The sequence below is a fragment of the Pseudonaja textilis genome, chromosome 2 (genome assembly GCF_049901715.1).
Source record: "Pseudonaja textilis isolate UNSWEBS1 chromosome 2, rPseTex1.2, whole genome shotgun sequence".
Lineage (NCBI taxonomy): Eukaryota > Metazoa > Chordata > Lepidosauria > Squamata > Elapidae > Pseudonaja > Pseudonaja textilis.
Window position 1 is genome coordinate 194,295,634 of NC_141991.1, and position 18,954 is coordinate 194,314,587.

An 18,954-nucleotide genomic window follows, 5' to 3' on the forward strand; every position below is an offset into this window, starting at 1 on the left:
TACAGTGAAAGGTTTTGAATTAGTTTCCCATGAATGTGGAGTTGAATATTGTTTGCTGATTGAGATAAAAACAATATAATGGAAATAAAGTATACATGAGAATAAATGCATATTTAGTAAATGGGTCATCAGAGAACAAGGAGTAAACAAGGATGTGTGATGTCCTCTGGGTTATTTATGGATAAATAGATAAGAAATATCAGCGGTGATATTAGAGGATGTTGTAAACTTGAATGTTTTGTACAAATGTAAATTATTTCCCTGTTCACAATCACCAGTGTAACATATTACATGAAAATATAAGGACCATAGTGTGAGCATAAAACATAAAAAATAAGAAGTAGCTCAACATAAATTAAAAATGGCTTGACATAATATGTTGCAGCATCTAAGCTTACCACTTATGCTCCCTAAGTCTGGAAAGAGACAATAATCCTTACCTCTTTGGGAAATAATATCAAGGAGTTTTATTAAAGGCTGGAGAAATTAGCCAGATCAATTTGAAGTTCAAAGTTTAGCTTGTTGAGTGTCGTAAATAGTTTTCAAACTGAAAATAGAGCAAAGTACAAAGAATATGTGGAATATAACTGAATATGGAAGTCGGTCTCCAGATTGGTTTAAGTTCATTCTTTAAAAGAAAATTATTCTTCAGCTACTTAGTTCTAATGTTATGTTCCCCACTTTTCTTTTGCAGTAGAGTTTTGGATGACGGGCGCTGCACTGTTCAATGCCCTAGAGGGAAATTTGAATTTAACAAGCAGTGTCATTCTTGCCATGAGTCCTGTAGGGAGTGCAGTGGAAATGAACCTAACGAATGTACTAGCTGTGCTAAAGGTAAGGCGTTCTCTTTTTTCTTCCCATTTATTTTCTGTTAATTGTGCTGCAACATCTAGAGAATAAAATAACCGTAGGATTTTGCTGCAACAGTGGGAATTCAGTTTTATTTATGTTGTGTGGTTGGAATCTAATGTTCTTCTACCAATTAACATCAGGTAGAAAGAATTCTTCTCACCCATTTCATCTTCTCTCCAGTATGAACACCCAAATAATCCTCCAGTGTATATTTAAGAGGGGAGGGTATGCAAAAGAATTTCGGGAAAAAGAAAATTCCAACATGTGAGTAGACTCATATAACACTGGCTTACAGGTGATCTGGATGATGTTTACTTGATCTCTTCTTTCCATATTCTAAAAAGCCCAATATTACTGTAATACTAAATCTTAAGTATTCAGTACTGGTTATCAGTAGAATGTCCTTTGATTCCAAAGATAAGAAATTTCATATTTTTAAAGATCAATGTCAGAAACAAGCCATCATGGCCACCAGTTAGGAGATAGAATGGGTCCAAGTCTTTTATTTCCTCCAGTTCTTTAGAAAAAGCTGGGTGGAAGGGCAAGGAAGTCTAAGGCAGCCATTTAATTGTACTTTTCGGTATTGACAGTTGCTATGGCTTTGTTCTCAGCTAAAGGAATTACTTTTCAGATTGACATAGAAAGTTCTGAATCAAATTACATAAACTGTGGTTTTATGTTCAATGGTTAGGAATGAGAACAGAAACAAGCTGCATGTTATTTCTTTGATCACCATTCCATATTATGCATGTAACAGGAAGGAAGGAAGGAAGGAAGGAAGGAAGGAAGGAAGGAAGGAAGGAAGGAAGGAAGGAAGGAAGGAAGGGTCATTCCGTGCTAATTGTTACTGTTTTCTGAGAGCTGTCCTCAAGATGGCGATGCAACTTATCAGGTTTCATCATTCCTGATGCAAAGTAGCTGAAATGTAAGCAAAAAGGAAGATAACAATGAATGATTGGGCTGAGTCCTCCTCACACACCTGAAAATTAAAGATAACAAAGAGGTGATTCCCACTGTTAGGTATGGTTTACTCTGTAGTGTTTACAGTTTTTTGAACTGTTCTCTTACTACATCATCACAGGATGTTTCAGACTCCTTCTAGCACAATGCTGGGTCTTTAAAACAATGCTTGTGCATATTTTGTTAAGCTTAATCTGGCTTTCCCTCTTCCAGATAAGAAAGGACACATGCGTTTTCTCTACCTGGGGGAATGCAGGAAGAGCTGTCCCTTGGGCTTCTATCCTTCTGAGGCGGATGGTACTTGTGCGCCCTGCTATGAGCACTGTCAAGAGTGCCTGAATCAAACTAGCTGTGAGAGGTGCTTAGAGGGATACTATCTCATTAATAACAGCTGTCAAGAGCACAAATGCAAAAAAGGTACAGCTGCTTACAATGCAATGTGAGAAGTTTTATATCAAATATTTATTCTTTATACTATTTCCATTTTCCCTTAAAACATTATCAGAATCCACAATGGTCTGAGAATCAGCGTCTCCATAGATAATTGACAGCCAAGCTGAAATTAAATTAATCAAGTAAAAATAGCAAATGGGGGGTGGGGGGTGGATCTTTTACCCAAACTTCCTCAAACCTCCAAATAGGTTACCTGAAACTAATCCACATATCAAAGGATAAGGTCTGCAAACCCAAATAGAGTTAATTAAATTAAGTTTCCCAAAGGAGCTGCATGTTCACAAGAATACACACACACACACACACACACACACACACTCCCCTAAAATGTCACCCTAGAATCAGCACTAGACACTTCCACACCCTGGACAAACCCCCTCTATAAAAATCTGCTGCTGAATCCCATTTCTCTGCAGCTGCCCCTAAAAGCAAATTATTTGCTTTTAGGATAAATATTTCTTCTTTTCTCACAGCTGTCTGGATCTCTTTTTTATTTATTCTTGTGCAACCCTGGCTCAAGTTGGAACCCCAACTTATTCTTCTGACAGCAACCTTCCCTTTCCTCCTCACTGCAATGAACGTGGAACATTTCAGTGCATCAAAACATACTTATGCCTCACTTTTGAGAGCACCTCTTGCTTTATAAGACAGCTTTCTGAAGCAACAAGTAGCTTCAATGCACATGGCAGGCATATATAGAATTTCAGAAACAGGGTTTCCTGGGATCAAGCTCAGCTGAAATGTGCTGAAATCTCAGGAAGCCAGTGATGGGATTCAATTTTTTTTTTACTATTGGTTCTGTGGGCGTGGCCTGGTGGGTGTGGCAGGGGAAGGATACTGTAAAATCTCCAGTCAGAGGTGGTATTTGCTGGCTCTCCGAACTACTCAAAATTTCCACTATCAGTTTTCCAGAACTGGTCAGAACCTACTGAACACTACCGCTAGCGTGTACCTTTTCTGAGGAAAATGAAACTCATTGTCCAATGAATTTCATTGTCCAATATACAGGGGAAGTCAAAGGCCTCGACTCAGAAGATTGCATTCCTTGCCCTGAAGGATGCCTCATCTGCAACTCGGGTATGTTGCACTTTAAAAATTTGGTTCATTTCTTTTTCTATCTCTCTATTTAGGATGGCACTATCTCAGAAACTTCTGGAAATAATTTGAGAGATCGCTTTAGTGCAGGGGTGGGGTACCATGGCCCTTTGACAATCTGTGAACTTCAACTCCCAGAATTCCTGAGCCAGCCATGCTCAGGGAGAGGGGGAGGAGAAAGGAATGGAGAAAGAGAGAGTGGGGGAGGAAGAGGGAGGGAGAGAGAGAGAGAGAATGTATTACTCTTGGGGTTCTCATACTAAACAGTACAGAAAGGAAAATTATTAAATCCATGAAGAGTAATTCTGTTTTGTTTTTGATACGTTTAAAATCTTGGCTCTGCCTACTTTCTGAGAATAATGGCAGTATCTCTGTGAAGACCAGTGGGGCCTTTCAGAGAAAAATCTCTAACTAAATGCTGTGAGTCTGTTCCACTACAGTCTTCCAGAACAGCTGTTTTAAATTAACCAAAAGCCTTCAAACTATTTGATTGCAGATAATTTACATCATGATTTTGTCTTCCTTGGTTATGTTTGTATGTTTTTCTATCTTTGAAAACATTAGAGAAGATGTATTACATTGCAACGAACAATATTAAATTCTACTGCTGGACAATCTAAATGTCTGAAGTTTTACTATCTTAAAATATATTAGTGGTATATTTGTTTCCATGACAAAAAAAAAATACTTCCCATGTTTCATATGTTCTGTATTAATTTTAATGGTTGTCAGCTGAATAATGCTCAGAGGAAAGACGAGATTAAATGTTTAAACCTGGATGGTTGGCAACATAGACTTTAATCGAATTGCAGCATGATTATGGGAGGTCCTCAATGTATGACAGGTTGCTTAGTGACCATTTGAAGTTCTGAAGGATCAACCTGGAAAGAACTTATGATTCAAATTTGAAGTTGTCAATGGATTGCAGTAATTACCATTTGCAGTGTTCCCCAGTCATGTGACCACATTTTGCAAAGATTGTACCAAAACGCAGCATTTATTTCTGGTTTTTGGAAAAACTTCCACCCATATGGAATCATTAGTTTGCCTAACAATCATTGCATTCACTTAATGACCAGCGCAAAAAAGATCATAAACTCAGGTTGGTCATGCGATTGACAAATTTTACTTACTGTTATGAGTAAGGTGACAAGCAGGTTCCACTGTAGTCATAACTCAAAGACTACCTGTATTTCAGATTTCTGTTGAAAGTTATTCTTAATTACATCTAAGTTTATTTGTATACGCTCACCCTTTAAAGGACATACTGAAGTTTAATTAATTCTTTAGTTTAATTACTTTTGTCCTCAGAAATCTTGGCAGAAATATATTGGTGGGAGCTAGGACTTTAAGATTAAATCAGATCAAGTTGACCTAGAAAAATCACAGTGTTTAATGGTCAAAGTATTTATTAAGTACTGATACTACACAGAAAAAAATTCCAGATGGGAGATTCATGAAATTATCTCCAAGTACAATTGACGATTCCTGAAAGATAAAATGTTGGTGGCAAGAAAAAGAATCCAGGAGTCTAGCAGTAACATTGGAAAACAATTATAAATCTTAATTTCTTACAAGAACATGAAAATGATACAAATCTAATTATTATTATGCATCATTTTCCTTTCAACTTTGAAAAGAAAGGGAAACATCTGATATTCTAAAAGTATTCTTTCACTAATTTTGATAGAATCTTAAGCCAGGATCATCGTTATCTATATGGATTGATTTATTTGGGTTCAAGAAGCCCAAGTGTATTTAATATGACTCCCACGTACTGTAGTTTCCATGAGATAGCACATAAATCTTGCAATATGTGATTTTGATTTAATGATGAGAGGAGGAGGAGGAGGTGATGATGATGATGACGATGTTGCAAACAGAAGTGCTCATTTTGTGTTTGAATCCAAAGCCTGCATGGTCCTAATTTGGTTTGACAAATTATTTTATTCTCATTATTTATTTATTCCAGATAACTCAGAAATCTGTACATCATGTATCCATAATTATTATATGTAAGTTTATTGCTCTTATTTTTTTTCTTTATCGGTGTCTCATTTTCTTTTTTAAATGAAAGCAGGGATTTCCAGTAGATGGTGATAGGCCAGCTTTCCCCAACTGAATGTCCTTCAGACACGTTAACAGATTCTGGAGATGCTAAACTCCTGCACATCAGGAAGGCACCACTTGGGGAAGACTATTCAAGTGCCTATAAATAGAATATTTAAGCATAGAAAAGAGATTTTGTTGTAACTCATAGGGAAATGTTTCTGTTAACATATGTTTGTTTATTTACTCATTCCTTTCATGTAGTTGCCTGTCTCATGTATATGACTCTAGGTGATTCACAAAGGCCATTTAAGGATAACTCCCAAGTAAATTGGTTGTGGTTGTGGCACAGATCATGGTATGAATAAAATTTATTTTGAGTACAGGTAGTCCTTCTTTAGCGATCACTCATTTAGCAACCATTCAAAGTTATGATAGCCCTGAAAAATGATGCTGTAACCATCCCAGTGTCCCCCAGAGTCATGTGATCGCAATTAAGGCACACTTGGAAACCATTGTGCATTTATGATGGTCGTAGCATCCCATGATTGCCATTTGAAACCTTCCCAGCCAATGGGGAAGCCAAGAGGAAGTTGGAAGCAATGGTGGTATTCACCAGTTTGGGCTCGTTCGGGCGAACCTGTAGTAAAAAATGATACCTTTCGGCCAAACTGGTAATAAAAAAACAGCTACTAGTTCGGCTGAACTGATATTTCTTTTTTTTTTCTTTCTCCCAGCAATCAGCTGTTCTGATGATTAGCTATGCCAGGATCCCCCTTGCTGTCTTAGTGTTTTGCTTGGGAGGCTTACCTGAGGCCCAGGCAGCAAAAGAATGGAGTGCGGACAGTGCTGCATAGCCTCCCGCGCTCCATTTTTGGCCTCCTGGGCCTCAGGGAAGCCTCCTGGGATGCCATTTTTCCTGTAAAAAATAGGGAAGTGTGCTGCAAAAAAAAGCCACATCCACCCAGTCACATAGCCATGCCCACCTAGCCACACCCACCTAGCCATGCCCACAAAACCAATAGTAAAAATATTTGCATCCCACCCCTGGTTAGAAGCCATGCTCATGTGATATTCTTAATGACAGAAGTGATTTGCTTCACAACTGCAGGCAGAACTGATGTTATAACTTGGCATGGTCAAATGACATTGCACTTAATAACCATGCCACTTAGCAACTTAAAGATGCCTGTCCCTATTACATTCAGTAAGTAAGGACTACCTTTATACTCAGTTGTGTTTTGTGGACTGTCCTGTTGAAGTAATAAGAGAAGGAAGGGCAATATTACATTTCTGGGCTTCTTATTTTATGCAAAGATTACTTCAGCTTTTGTTTAATGTTCTTTATATTCCTTTCTATTTACCATTATCAGTTTTTGTTATGCTTGCCAACTTAAGAATGCCAGTAACAAATGACTATTTTCTCCTCACTTTACTTTTGGTTTTGGGTAGGTACAATCAGCAATGTTACAGAACATGTCCTCAAAATACTGTCCCAGATGACAATTCTCATGTATGCATTGAGTGTCAACCCAACTGTCAAAGCTGTGACAGATATGAATGTTATTGGTGTGAAGAAGGTTTTTTCCTTCTAGGTAAGTGAAACAACCAGACCTGCATGCAAAAATGCCCAGAAACATGAAGGCCTTTCATTGAGAGTTAATATACATAATTTGATACTGATGACAGAATAGGAGCTGTCTATTTGGGCAAACAATGGATAATATCAAAAAACAAGAAAATAAGGACCCCAGTTCAAATTTCTTGAATGTAGATTGTGAACACAATCAATGTAACAAATAGAAAATCAAAGACATGAGATGTTTAATTATTTCATTTGTTATTACAAACACCAGACACAATCAAAGTAGAAGTTATAAGGACCACATATGCTAAAACATGTCAAAGTCCAAAATCAAATAGCTATTAGCTATCTTAAAGTGCACTAAAATGAAATACTGGTTACCATCAGAGGAATATGAGCCCATTTATCTTTGATTCTCATGAAGGGAGCAAACCGACAATTAACAGTCTGAACGATAATATGGATTTGGTAAATTCCCCAGAGTGCTGGATGTTATGTCTGAGAAAATCTTTGTAGCTGCAGCACAAAATTGTATAACAGGTCCAGAGGTCTGACATAAGAAGTGAAATGTTTACCTCACTTTCTATACCTAGTAGGTCCTTGAGGAGAGGAGAAGCTGGGGTGGCAATCTGATCTCTATAAAAGATGGTAATAAAACATTATCCATGATCTCAATTGCCTCAGTTCAAAATCCATTTCTTTAATTAAATACTTGTATTGAGGTTCACAAATACTTCAGTGTGCTGCATCAAAAAATGTAAGAATAATTAGGTAATAGTTGTTCAACTTTTAATGGAGTCATTTGATCTTAAACTTTGATGGTGAATCTAAATAAATTTGACTAATGCAAACACACCTTTTCATTCAGAAACTCAGAAATGCATGGAGCTCTAGGGTTTTTTTCACCTGGCATAAGAGTCAGGAGAATAATCAAGCCCTCACTATTTGTGAATGGTGTTTTGGGGAGCCACTTTATGTGAGTTGATTGGGAACAGAAGTTTAATTTTGTTAGCCATCCAGAGAGACATTGGTGAGATGAATGGCCATATAAAATCTATATAAAGAAAGAAAGAAATAATCTTCCAAATGACTGGTTATATATGTAAAAATAAAAATAAATTTATCACAAGAAAAGCAGGATGAACTTGGATAATTTTAGTCAGAAGGTCTGAGACTATCCTTGCAACTCATAGGGACATTTTGAAATCACACACATAAACACACAACTCTGAGAAGATTCCTTAACCCCACATTATTTTAAAAGGGCTAATGTATGAGGTAACAGTTAAGATGTTGACTAAAATTGGGAGACCCAGGGTCAAATTCACCTTCAGCCACAGACATCCTCTCAGCCCAACCTACCGGCACTTCAGGTGCCAATTTAAGCTCTTGAATCAAAGGTGAGATCTAAATTAAATCAAATCCTTAAATAACCAGATCTTTGGGTTGTGGGTATAGGAGCACCCAACTTCCAAATCTGACCAAATATGGAATCTGGCTAGCAGTTATTTTGCACATCAAGAGTATCCCAAGTGTTTCCAAGACTAGCATCCATTGACAGTGCAGGAAAAGGCTAAACTCTTCTTGTGATCCAACATGGTTCTTACATAGTTTCTCTACATATGTTTTTAAAATATACCCATTCCTCTTTTGAATTAAGACAACAACATAGCCATTTGTATGCAAACAAGCATAGAGTCCTATTTGGATTCTCCTTTATTGTTACCTTAAGAATTGCATGCCTCAATATCCGTTCATTTCTATTTTATTGTGAACTGTTGTTCACTTAGTTCAGATTCTTACAAAAAAAATATCAAATTTTCTACTCAGTACTCAGATCAATATGTACTAAAACACAATAAACCAACTACTGCGGGTTATTGGTATTTTTAATTACTTTCATATAAAGTATATCTGAAAACAGATATTACTTAAAATATATTTTCTTTTGAAGATATTTCACTAGTGGAAGTAAAGTTTCAGATTACTTACAAAGAAAGGAATCTGTTTTCAGTTCTAAGCTGTTTTAGAAGAATCTTTTAGTATCCCAATTAGAATGTGGTCTCAAAAATGCCCATGAAGTGTGAGGGAACAAGTGTCAAAAAAGTCAAGATGAAAGTTGTGCTGGCATAACCAAGGCTCCATGCCTTCTTTTTGCACACACCGTGTCATGCATAAATAAGAGTCAGGCCTTCAATTGTGAATTTGTGGCTTCCATTTGACTTTAATGATCTGTTCCATGTAGATACCTTTGTCCATAGAAAGAGTATGCTAATAGAATTGTGCAAACAATAGGATTCTTCTAATGTCCTGGGATAATTCCATTTGTGTGGGATTCATCTCTGAGTGCTGCATGATCACTTAGCTCATTCAATGCAGTGTTTATCAACCTGGAAATTCTTGGAATTGAAGACTACCTCTCTTAAAGTAGCCAAGGCTGAGAAACATTAATTTAATACAACACATAGTTACATTTGCGGCTCTAATTATCAAATCAGGTCCATTTTTGAAAAAGCCATGAACGCATTCTCTGAAGAGGCTAGGTAGCCAATTCATTTCAGAATTACTTGCACCCGTTATTGTGTTAGTGATAGGTGCAGCTCTAATCCCCATCATCCATCATCAATACTTGATAAGTAGAAACTGTGTTTTGTATTGTCAGGTGTCCCAATAGTGGCATAATTATGTGACTCTGTGTTTATACTTCAGGTGGAACATGTGTAAGAGATTGTGGAGCTGGCTTTTACAAAGATGAAATTACAGAAGAATGTGAACCATGCTATAAGACATGCAAAACATGCAGAGGGGTCAACTACAATGACTGTACAAGCTGCCAAGGAAATTTACAACTGCTGCATGGGAAGTGTGTAAATCCCCAACACAAGGGAAAGCATGGGAAATTTTGGAATGGTAAGTTACTTTCATTTTGCTGCATTTCTTTCACTGTTAGTGCTAGGAACTCTTTGAACAGGAAGGAATTTTCCCTTTAGCAAACTCTCAAAGCAAACTGGGTTTATAGGAGAAATGATGTTATTGGCAGACTTGGAATCGGAGTTGTTACTGACATTTGACATGAGCCTGATATGGGGTGGCTTGATCTGTAATACCCCACAGTTTGTCAGGTGCAAAAGACCAGATCCATATGTGAAGGTTTACTTAAGCTGATTTATGCAGAGGAATCTTCTCAACTAATAGCATCTGATTTGAGTTAAATAAGGATCAAGGACACTCAAAGGGGCTGGACTTAATTCTTTTGTGGCTATGTATGGGTTCTAGGCTAATTCCCCTTTTCACTTCACCAAGTTCTGCCATCCCTTCTTCTCAGGGGTCCTGCACCCAATAAAAATGGGGGGAGGGCTGGTCAGGAAACCTCCCTGAGAAGAGGCCATTTTGTCAGGGACTTTCCCAACCAAGAGTAAATTCTTTATTTTCACCCACAGCATTATTAACAAATGCACAGTTTTAGACTAGTGTGAGCAGGATATTTTTACCCAAAATTTTCATCTATTGTTTAATGTAATATGTTTACTAGCAATGTACTCAGTTATACCCCATGTGAAGAAGACATCGAGACTAGGCCACATGGTTATTGTTCATCCTGTTTTACTGATAGAGAAGCTGAAGCTCCACACCTCAGACGTTTTGGGCTCCGCACGACTGAAGGGCCGCTTCTTCCCTTATGTCCCGTCGCGATACTTGCGGTCGGCTGAGATCGATCTCTTCTCGGTGTCCTCCAGGCATCAAACTGAGATGGAAAGAGCATTTAAAGAGGCATTCTTGGAGAATGCCCGGGTGCTGCCGAAGGCTTTTCCCTTCAAGGCTCACCAAAATCCAAGCCTGAGCGTTATCCGGAAGCGATGTAAGACTAAAACAAATCTTTTTAAAAAAATATCATTAACCAACATGGAAAGGGCAGGACTTCATTTTTCAGTATGTAAGATAAGGTGGGCTTTTCCCAAGAACCCCAAATGGAAGTTAATATGTGGGTGAGAAGAATAATCCTGTATTTATATTTAATTTGACAGTGGTCCTGGTGCTAAACTTATTCAGTATGATAGTCATCAGCCAAGGAGTAGAAATTCCTATGTTGCCTCAGCATCCTGGCACAATGCAGCATTCAAACTAATGAAACAGTACTTAAACTGTGTTTCACTTCTCCTACTTTGATAATTATTTAATTACGGATAAGCACATGTGACCTGCCTGCTTTAGGACAACAAGCAGATTTAGTACAGGTGATCCTTAACTTACAACCATTCATTTGTGAGCGTGTGAAGTTACAACTGGTCTTCATACCTGCAACCATTACAGTCTCTTGATCAAAATTGAAGTGTTTGGCAACCAGCATGTATTTATTTATAACCATCGCAGTATCTACAAATCATGTGACCGCCATTTGCGACCGCCATTTGGAACAGGAGAATCCTCATTCTGCCTGCCATCTTTCTTACACCAAACAGAAGGGCTATCCATTAGATTTCTCTCTTTAGGGACAAACAGATGCTGAGGAAATGTTTCCTTTCTAATGGCCATTTCTTCTCCCCTGCCTAAACATGGCACAAATAAATTCTGGCAGCTTTTTTTTTTTAAATGTTGTTCCATGCTTAGCTCTAATGATGTTAAATTGCCTCTTTCCATTCAGGGTAATCTCAAGGTGAGTTCACCTTTAGGGTTCCTCCCACTTCTCAGAGGAAAATCAGGTCATTGGCAATGATGGGCCACACAGGGGAAGGAGTGACATGAGCAATGGGAACAACGACTTCCATGCTAATATAGCTTTCTTCTAACCAAGGATCTGTGGAACATATCATATTTCAGCAATGTGGAAGAGCCTCAGGTGTTCCTAGGGCATGGTCTAAAAAGCCAATATGGTAGCTGCAATGGTATGCTCAAAACTCCACCATTTTAAACATAAATTGCATGCCTGTTGAACATAAAAATAGGTGGAAGTTCCATTGTTGCCGCCATCTTGATTTCATGGACCATATTGTCAGGATTCACATGTCCTGTGCGCACATCTGGGTAATCTCAAGAAACAGAAATCTTCAGTAGTAATCTTTCCATTTGAACAAATTGAACATGGCTGTGGTGGGAGATTTTAGGGGAAGGTATTAATACACTGTGTTGATTTCAATAAAAAAATACAGGCTCTATTTTTAAAAAGTGATAAATCGGGAGACTTTTCCAATGTGATTTTTTTAGCAACCACAGATTAACCTGTCAAGTCCAAATTTACTCCTGATCGTATGAAAGTTCCCTAATTCAGTACACATAATGGCTTTGCATTCTGCAAAATGTTTAGGTTTTCCTCCTTAGGTTGCCACACTGAGCCATGCTATGTAATCCTGGTTAATATTGATAGTCCACTGGGGATTTCTTGTGCCCAAGTGATGGAGATGATGCCTGTATCTTAGGAGGATGGTTAGAAAGGTATTTCACTGAGAATTCAGCACTTATCTGCAGTCTCAAAATATTACCAATCCCATCACATGGTTGATTAAGTGCTGGGACAGTGGGAAGAATAAGTACAGGGAACCATTAGCAAGATGCTATATTCATATCCAAAGTTTGGATTATGCTAAGTGTCCCCATCTCTAGCCTCTTCAAAGAATGGCCTACCGCTAGTTCAGATATGGCAGATCCAGTATCAAATAGTATGGTTTATTGGAAGACAAACAAGTAACAGATTCCAATACTTATTTTGGCCTCCTTGTTCAGTGCAAACAAACTAATCTGTTCTTAGTTTCCCTGTTTGGATGCAGTATTGGTTTAGTGAACCAAGAAATCTTCTCTATAACCTCCCCAAGGGAGATTCAGAGGTGGGCATACCTGGATTCCATCCCAACACACTTCTCTTTGCTAAATAGGGAGGTCCAAACTTAAACTAAGGAAAAAATTCCTGATAGTGAGAGCAATTAATCAGTGGAACAGCTTGTCTCCAAAAATTGTGGGTTTGCCATCACAGGAGATTGAGAAGAGATTGGACAGCCATTTGTCCAGAATGGTAGGGTCTTCTGCTTTAGCTGGGGTTGAAGGCCTTCCAACTCTGTTATTCTGTATTCTGAATGATTCAGTGAATTGAATCCATTTGCTTACAAACTGGGTCTGATACACATAACTATCTTGTTTATAACCGGAATTTATTTCAAATGATTTAGATATGGCTTACTGCTAATCTCAAGTCTGGCAATTTTTCAAAACTTAGTTTCAGGCAAGTATCGTTTTTGGATAGATTGAAGACCTAAGAGAACAAATGATTTCTGCAGACAGATAATTTTCCTACTTGTAAATTGTTGTGTGCGGAAAAAAAAAACCCATCATCTTCCTTAACCAAAGTTGGATCATTTCCTACAGGCTGCTTCTCCCATAGAATAGAGTTTTTCCAATGTCTGTTTCTGCCAACTGGAAAATAGTAAACTAGAAGATGCAGGGCTGGAAGAGAATTAAATACTCTCTCCCAATCTACTCCCTCTCTCTTCCCCTCCCCCCCACAAGTCCACACATACATACACACAGTTGTAGTCACACAAATTCACATATACACAAGATCTTCATGCATGCACTTTGCAGAGGATGCAGGATTTTTATACGTAGTAACTAGTTAGTAAGAGGACCGTTTTAGTAAATCAGTTCTTAGCAAGGCTAATCCAAATAAACTGTGACAGAGTCTAAAATAATGAACTTGAATTTATCAAGCTTCTCTTTCTTTTCTTTCCAAGGGGGGGGAAATGTCTGGGTCAGTAAGTGTTGCTCTGAACATCTGTATTTTATCTTGTGTACCAGATGATGTTATTGGGGAGCCAGGAGACACAATAATGAAGGCCTTGATTCACTGCATGTTAACACAGCAGTTCAACTGGAAGAATGATTTAAGAAGCATGAACAGGCAGATTACTAACATGTTAAGTCACCAAACTTTTACATTCTTTCGTCAATCTGCAGACACATAAAAATGGGTAGTTAAACGAAAGAAAATAAGGTGACAATATTGTGCCAATATTTTTCAGCTGGGGACGGTTTAAATACTTTTTTTTTAATCAACATGCAATTTCAAATGATATTTTGTGTCAGTACCAATTTTGTTTAATATTGTTGGGTTTTGTTCACAACTGATAGGTTTTAAATATATACAGTCTCTATGCCTGCACAAACAAGTTCAGAAGGATCTGGAATAAGAAACATTGGCTCAGGTTCTCTTCTCAGGCATTCAGAGGAAATTATCTGGCTTGGATTCAGATTCTTGGTCTCTTTAGCTCTAATGTTGGAAAGAGAGAGAGAGAGAGATCAGATTTTCAGATGAAGGGTTTTGTTTGGTTCCATTTGGTTCATTTGGGTTTTCTTTAGGCCCAAGTTTAGGAAACTGCAAGGGATGAATTATTGGTGCTTCCATTGCTTATTTTCAGCTCTTGATATGTTTGCCATGCTCTTCTTATGCTCTGTAGCATCATGTAGGATATATGATGCCCTTAAATTACTATTATGTTGAAGTTCAGTTAAAATGCCCCATGAAGCCTCCCAATTTGACGATGGTGACTGGTTATATAGGTAGGCAAGACCTGACCATTTTATGGGCCCTGGGCCAAATCTGGCCTTTCGGTTGTCCCTGTCAGGTACATGTGGATTGCTTTTATTTTAAGGTATCTGGTGTTGCTGTTTTTTCAATTTACATTTGTGCGTGCATTCATAGCTATGTACCTTCACAACCCTATTGGTTCAGCCTTCCACAACAATTCCAGTTTCTCATGTGGCTTCTTGGGAAAATTTAATTGCCATCCCTGAGCTGGACTTTCTGAAGCCAGCTAAACTTCTCATTTATTTGTAAACTATATAGAAATGAGAATTCCGAAGAATGTTTAATATAAAAGGTGATAAAATTTAAATAACTTTGCATTTACATTTGTTGTAATTGGGAGGCATTTAAAGATGTACATGTCTAGGTTACAGTTTAAAGATAAACACTTACTTTTATCAATCTCTTTAATCCAGAAACTGAACAATTTCTAGGATTTATAATGTTTACATTTCTATTAAACTGGATTGTAAAACTATAATGTTACATATGCGAGTCAGCGTTTGTGCATGGGTGACTATAGTTAACAGACTGAGAAACTAGGTCCATCTTTGGGTGTGAAAGGAAAGCCAATCTATGCTACCCTGGCCATACAAATTATTACTATATTATTGCAAATGATATGATGCAACCTATTTGCTGTGCAGTCCCTCATTTATCAATACATTTTTTTCTGATTTTTTTTTAAAGAATAACATTTTTTACAGTTATTCTGGAATGTGGTTCTGTGAGACCATTCCATTTATTTTCCATTAATAAGTACAAGGTACAAACTATTGATAATTGAACAACTTCTTTTATATCTTGAGGAACCATAAATGATTAAGAATCATAAAAAGAGAAGGCCTTACTTTTGGCTTATGAAACAAAATGCTTCAAGTAGTGAAAAAAATGTAGCAGAAATATTGTCCATGCACAAACCAATGGTTATAACCTTCCCATACCTGTTGCACTCAGTAAGCAAAGATAGAATTTCATCAATAATATAAATTATTTCTTTTATAGTTTTCATACAGAGGGTAGAAATGTAAAGATACTTTACTGTGTAGTTAACAGTGAATGTATAATTTATACAATGAATGTATCATCCCTACTTTAATTTATACATGTAATTATTTTAGTTGAACTTAATATGTTTGCTTAAGAACAGAACAGTAGACAAACATTAATAATGCTCTTAATATGCATAATGTTATGTTATGTAATGTAATACATAATGTTAGAAATGCTCCGATAGAATTGCACTTGTAATTTAACTCTTGATCAGCTAAAATTTACCATCCAGAAAGACAGCTAGTGTTCAGACATTAGCTGTCACTATATCCTAACAATTTGCCATCTCTGAGGCTACAGCACCTGTTTGCAGAATTCAAACTGCCTTGGAAGCTAAGTATGGGGCTCTTTTGTGTGTATTGCTGCCAGGTTTTTGAAGAACTGATACGGCGTTTAGAGAAATACAAGTAAAGCATAGCTATGTAATTAATCAAAGAAACAAATGCATATTTGAGCACATCAAAGTATTTGATTAGAGGAATTTTGCAACCTGGAGGTTTTCAAATTTTCCCAGGAAAAGCAAAGTAAATAGGCAAGCGTATTATATTTGAATGCAAGTTTGACAATGAGCAATGTCAAATTCAGTTCTGAAGCACTTATGAATAAAAATCTACATTTGCTGGAGATAGTTTGAATTGTTGGCTGGTAACTAATATGCCGTCTGCTTCCCAATTCCTGATGCATGTTCCCCTCTGCTGGAAATTCAGAAGTATTACAGTAGTAGCATTTAGAATTGGAATCTCAGCAGATCACAAGTGTTCTTAAAACACTTAATTAATTAACAGAGAACGTTTAGATGTTGTATTGAGGATTAAAGAATATGTTGTTGGAAAATGCCTACATCCACTCCACTAATTGATGGTTGATGTCCATTCACCACTTCCTGAGCCAATGAACACCAATTCACCAGGACTGTCTGTCAGTAGCTGCTCTGAGTTTTTGAAAGCTTCTGCTTCTGCTGAAGGCTAATATTGGTTGTTTATTGATAGATGTACTTTAGGTAATGGCTTGGATATCACTGCATCATCAATCATCATCCTTCTGCAGAGAATGCTAAAAATGCATTATGATCTAAGACAACGCTTATTAGGCATCTCAGAAGTTGGTAAAGGTAACGGAGAAGACAAGAATATGGACAGCCCAGTTAGCCGTTTCTTTCTAGCATCTGACTTTCACCATTCCTCCCAATCCAAAACTATAATGATTGTATTCTTGTAAACTGAGCTTCTGAAAAAGAAGTGCAATGGGTAGCATGGTCATTCAGATTCACATATTGCACATAGTGCACATATTGAAGTCAGATTAGAAAACTATCTGGGCAAATAACGATAGATAAATTTAGCTTGGAAATGCTTTTTGAGGTCAGCAGGCCCTGTTTTATTTACATTGCAATGTCCTACAATAGCAGGAAGGATTCCATCACCTCCACATCTGTCCCTTTGTTATGGAAGGTATTAAATGACACTATATCATTATCATATCTGGAATCAAGTACTCAGCCAGGCTATCCAGAGATGTCCAGTGTTATTAACTAGTGTCTTTTTCTTCTTCTCCTCTAATACAGCAACGGCAACTGATTTTCAGCCATGTGCTCCTTCATGCAAAACCTGTGAAACAACGGCAGAGAAATGTACTTCATGTCCCACAGGTATTTATTTATTCCTCTAAATCTAAGATACCATATAATCAGTAGTGGGCTGCAAATTTGTTAACAACTGGTTCTCTGGCTGGGTAGGCATGGCTGGTTGGTCATGTGACTGGGTGAGTTATGTCACTCAACACAGCCAACCCGCCTCCTGGCCACTCGCCTCAAAGGAACAGGCAGGATTCCGGTTAGGGTTAATCCCGTCTCTGGCTGGCCTCACCCCCACCCATTTTTCAGGCTGATTTTGGCTGGAAAAATAGCCTGAAAATAGCTCCAAAAATTACCTGTTTTTCAGCCTGTTTGAGCCATTTTTAGACCATTTTTTGGGCTGTTTTCAGGCCAATTTTGCCTGGGGAAATGGCCTGAAAACAGCTTGAAAAACAACCTGTTTTCAGGCCATTTTCAGGCCATTTTTTAGGCTATTTTCAGGCTGATTTTGCAAGATTGTGAAGACATGGTTCTGGCCTTGGACCTGGGACCCCGGAGTGATATAGAGCCCAACCAGTGGTTTATTGTGGTCAGCCCAGGGGTAAGGATTTGCTGTTTTTTTTTGTACTGGGATTTTATCTATGTAAGTTGCCCAGAGTCACTATGAGTGACTTGAGTGGCCATATAAATTTTCTAAATAAATAAAAGTACAATCAACAATTTCAAGGTATTCATTAAAAAAATTAGAATGCAGACATAAACATAGGAAATTTAATTTTTTAAGAACAATAAATTATAGAACTATTAATTAAGGGAACAACATATTAATCATAATCATTAATCGCCCATCTTGAAAAAGTGCCACAATTGGGTAATAGATGGAATAATGTTTAGTTTTAAAAATAGGTTCTTCCATAATTTTCACTTCATAGAAGTGGGGTACAACTGAGAGATTCTTGTGGGAAAACCACTAGATGAAAGAACATAATCCTACAGATATTTGGGCATCAAGTCACATACAGATAGTCCTTGGCTATAACAGTTCATTGAGCCATGGTGGCACAGTGGTTAGAGTGCAGTACTGCATGCTAACTCACTGCTTACTCCAGGAGTTCGGACCAGCTCAGGATTGACTCAGCCTTTCATCCTTCCGAGGTTGATAAAATGAGGACCCAGTTTGTTGGGGGAAATATGCTGACTCTGTAAACCGCTTAGAGAGGGTTGTAAAATCACTGTGAAGCGGTATATAAGTCTAACTGCTATTGCTGTTGCTATTTAGTGTCAGTTCCAAGTTACAATAGTACTGAAAAAAATAACTTATGACATTTTTTTTATATTTATGACCATTGCAGACAAACCACAAATCTTATTTTGAGATCAGAAGTTTATTTCATGAGCAATTTGGAACATGAAAAGCCATCATAACAACTTTTCTAGTAAGACAGTTCTTACTAACAACCCATTGCAATGAGGTCCAGAGACAGTAGCTAACTCCAGAAAGGATGGCTACTATCCGTGGCCCTGATTTGAGATTTACCCCCTTCTTTTATACCTTTCTTCTTCTGAAGCCCACTCAGTAGTATTTAATCTTACTGCATGTACTTCCCTATTCCTTCACACTGTCCATCACTTAATACCCACTTGTAGGTATATGCCAACTCTCTTACCACCTGCTACTTTCAGTTTCCCTTTTTCACAATGTCCCAGACATTCGTGATCCAAAATAACTCCATTTTTTATTGTCTAGCAAATATATGCTTTTTG

General features: G+C 37.6%; 1 protein-coding gene across 1 annotated transcript in view; it reads left to right on the forward strand.

Annotated features, from left to right (window-relative positions):
* Nucleotides 1-627: 627 nt before the first annotated feature.
* The window catches only part of LOC148127298 (proprotein convertase subtilisin/kexin type 5-like), a 35,327-nt gene continuing 17,000 nt past the window's right edge, over nucleotides 628-18,954 (forward strand). Inside the window, exons 1-8 of the mRNA XM_087923215.1 lie at nucleotides 628-834; nucleotides 2,026-2,229; nucleotides 3,274-3,342; nucleotides 5,333-5,375; nucleotides 6,862-7,004; nucleotides 9,704-9,904; nucleotides 10,608-10,853; nucleotides 17,182-17,265. Of these exons, the coding sequence (XP_087779341.1) occupies nucleotides 666-834; nucleotides 2,026-2,229; nucleotides 3,274-3,342; nucleotides 5,333-5,375; nucleotides 6,862-7,004; nucleotides 9,704-9,904; nucleotides 10,608-10,853; nucleotides 17,182-17,265 (1,159 nt within the window). The 5' untranslated portion in view covers nucleotides 628-665. The remainder of the gene's footprint in view (nucleotides 835-2,025; nucleotides 2,230-3,273; nucleotides 3,343-5,332; nucleotides 5,376-6,861; nucleotides 7,005-9,703; nucleotides 9,905-10,607; nucleotides 10,854-17,181; nucleotides 17,266-18,954) is intronic.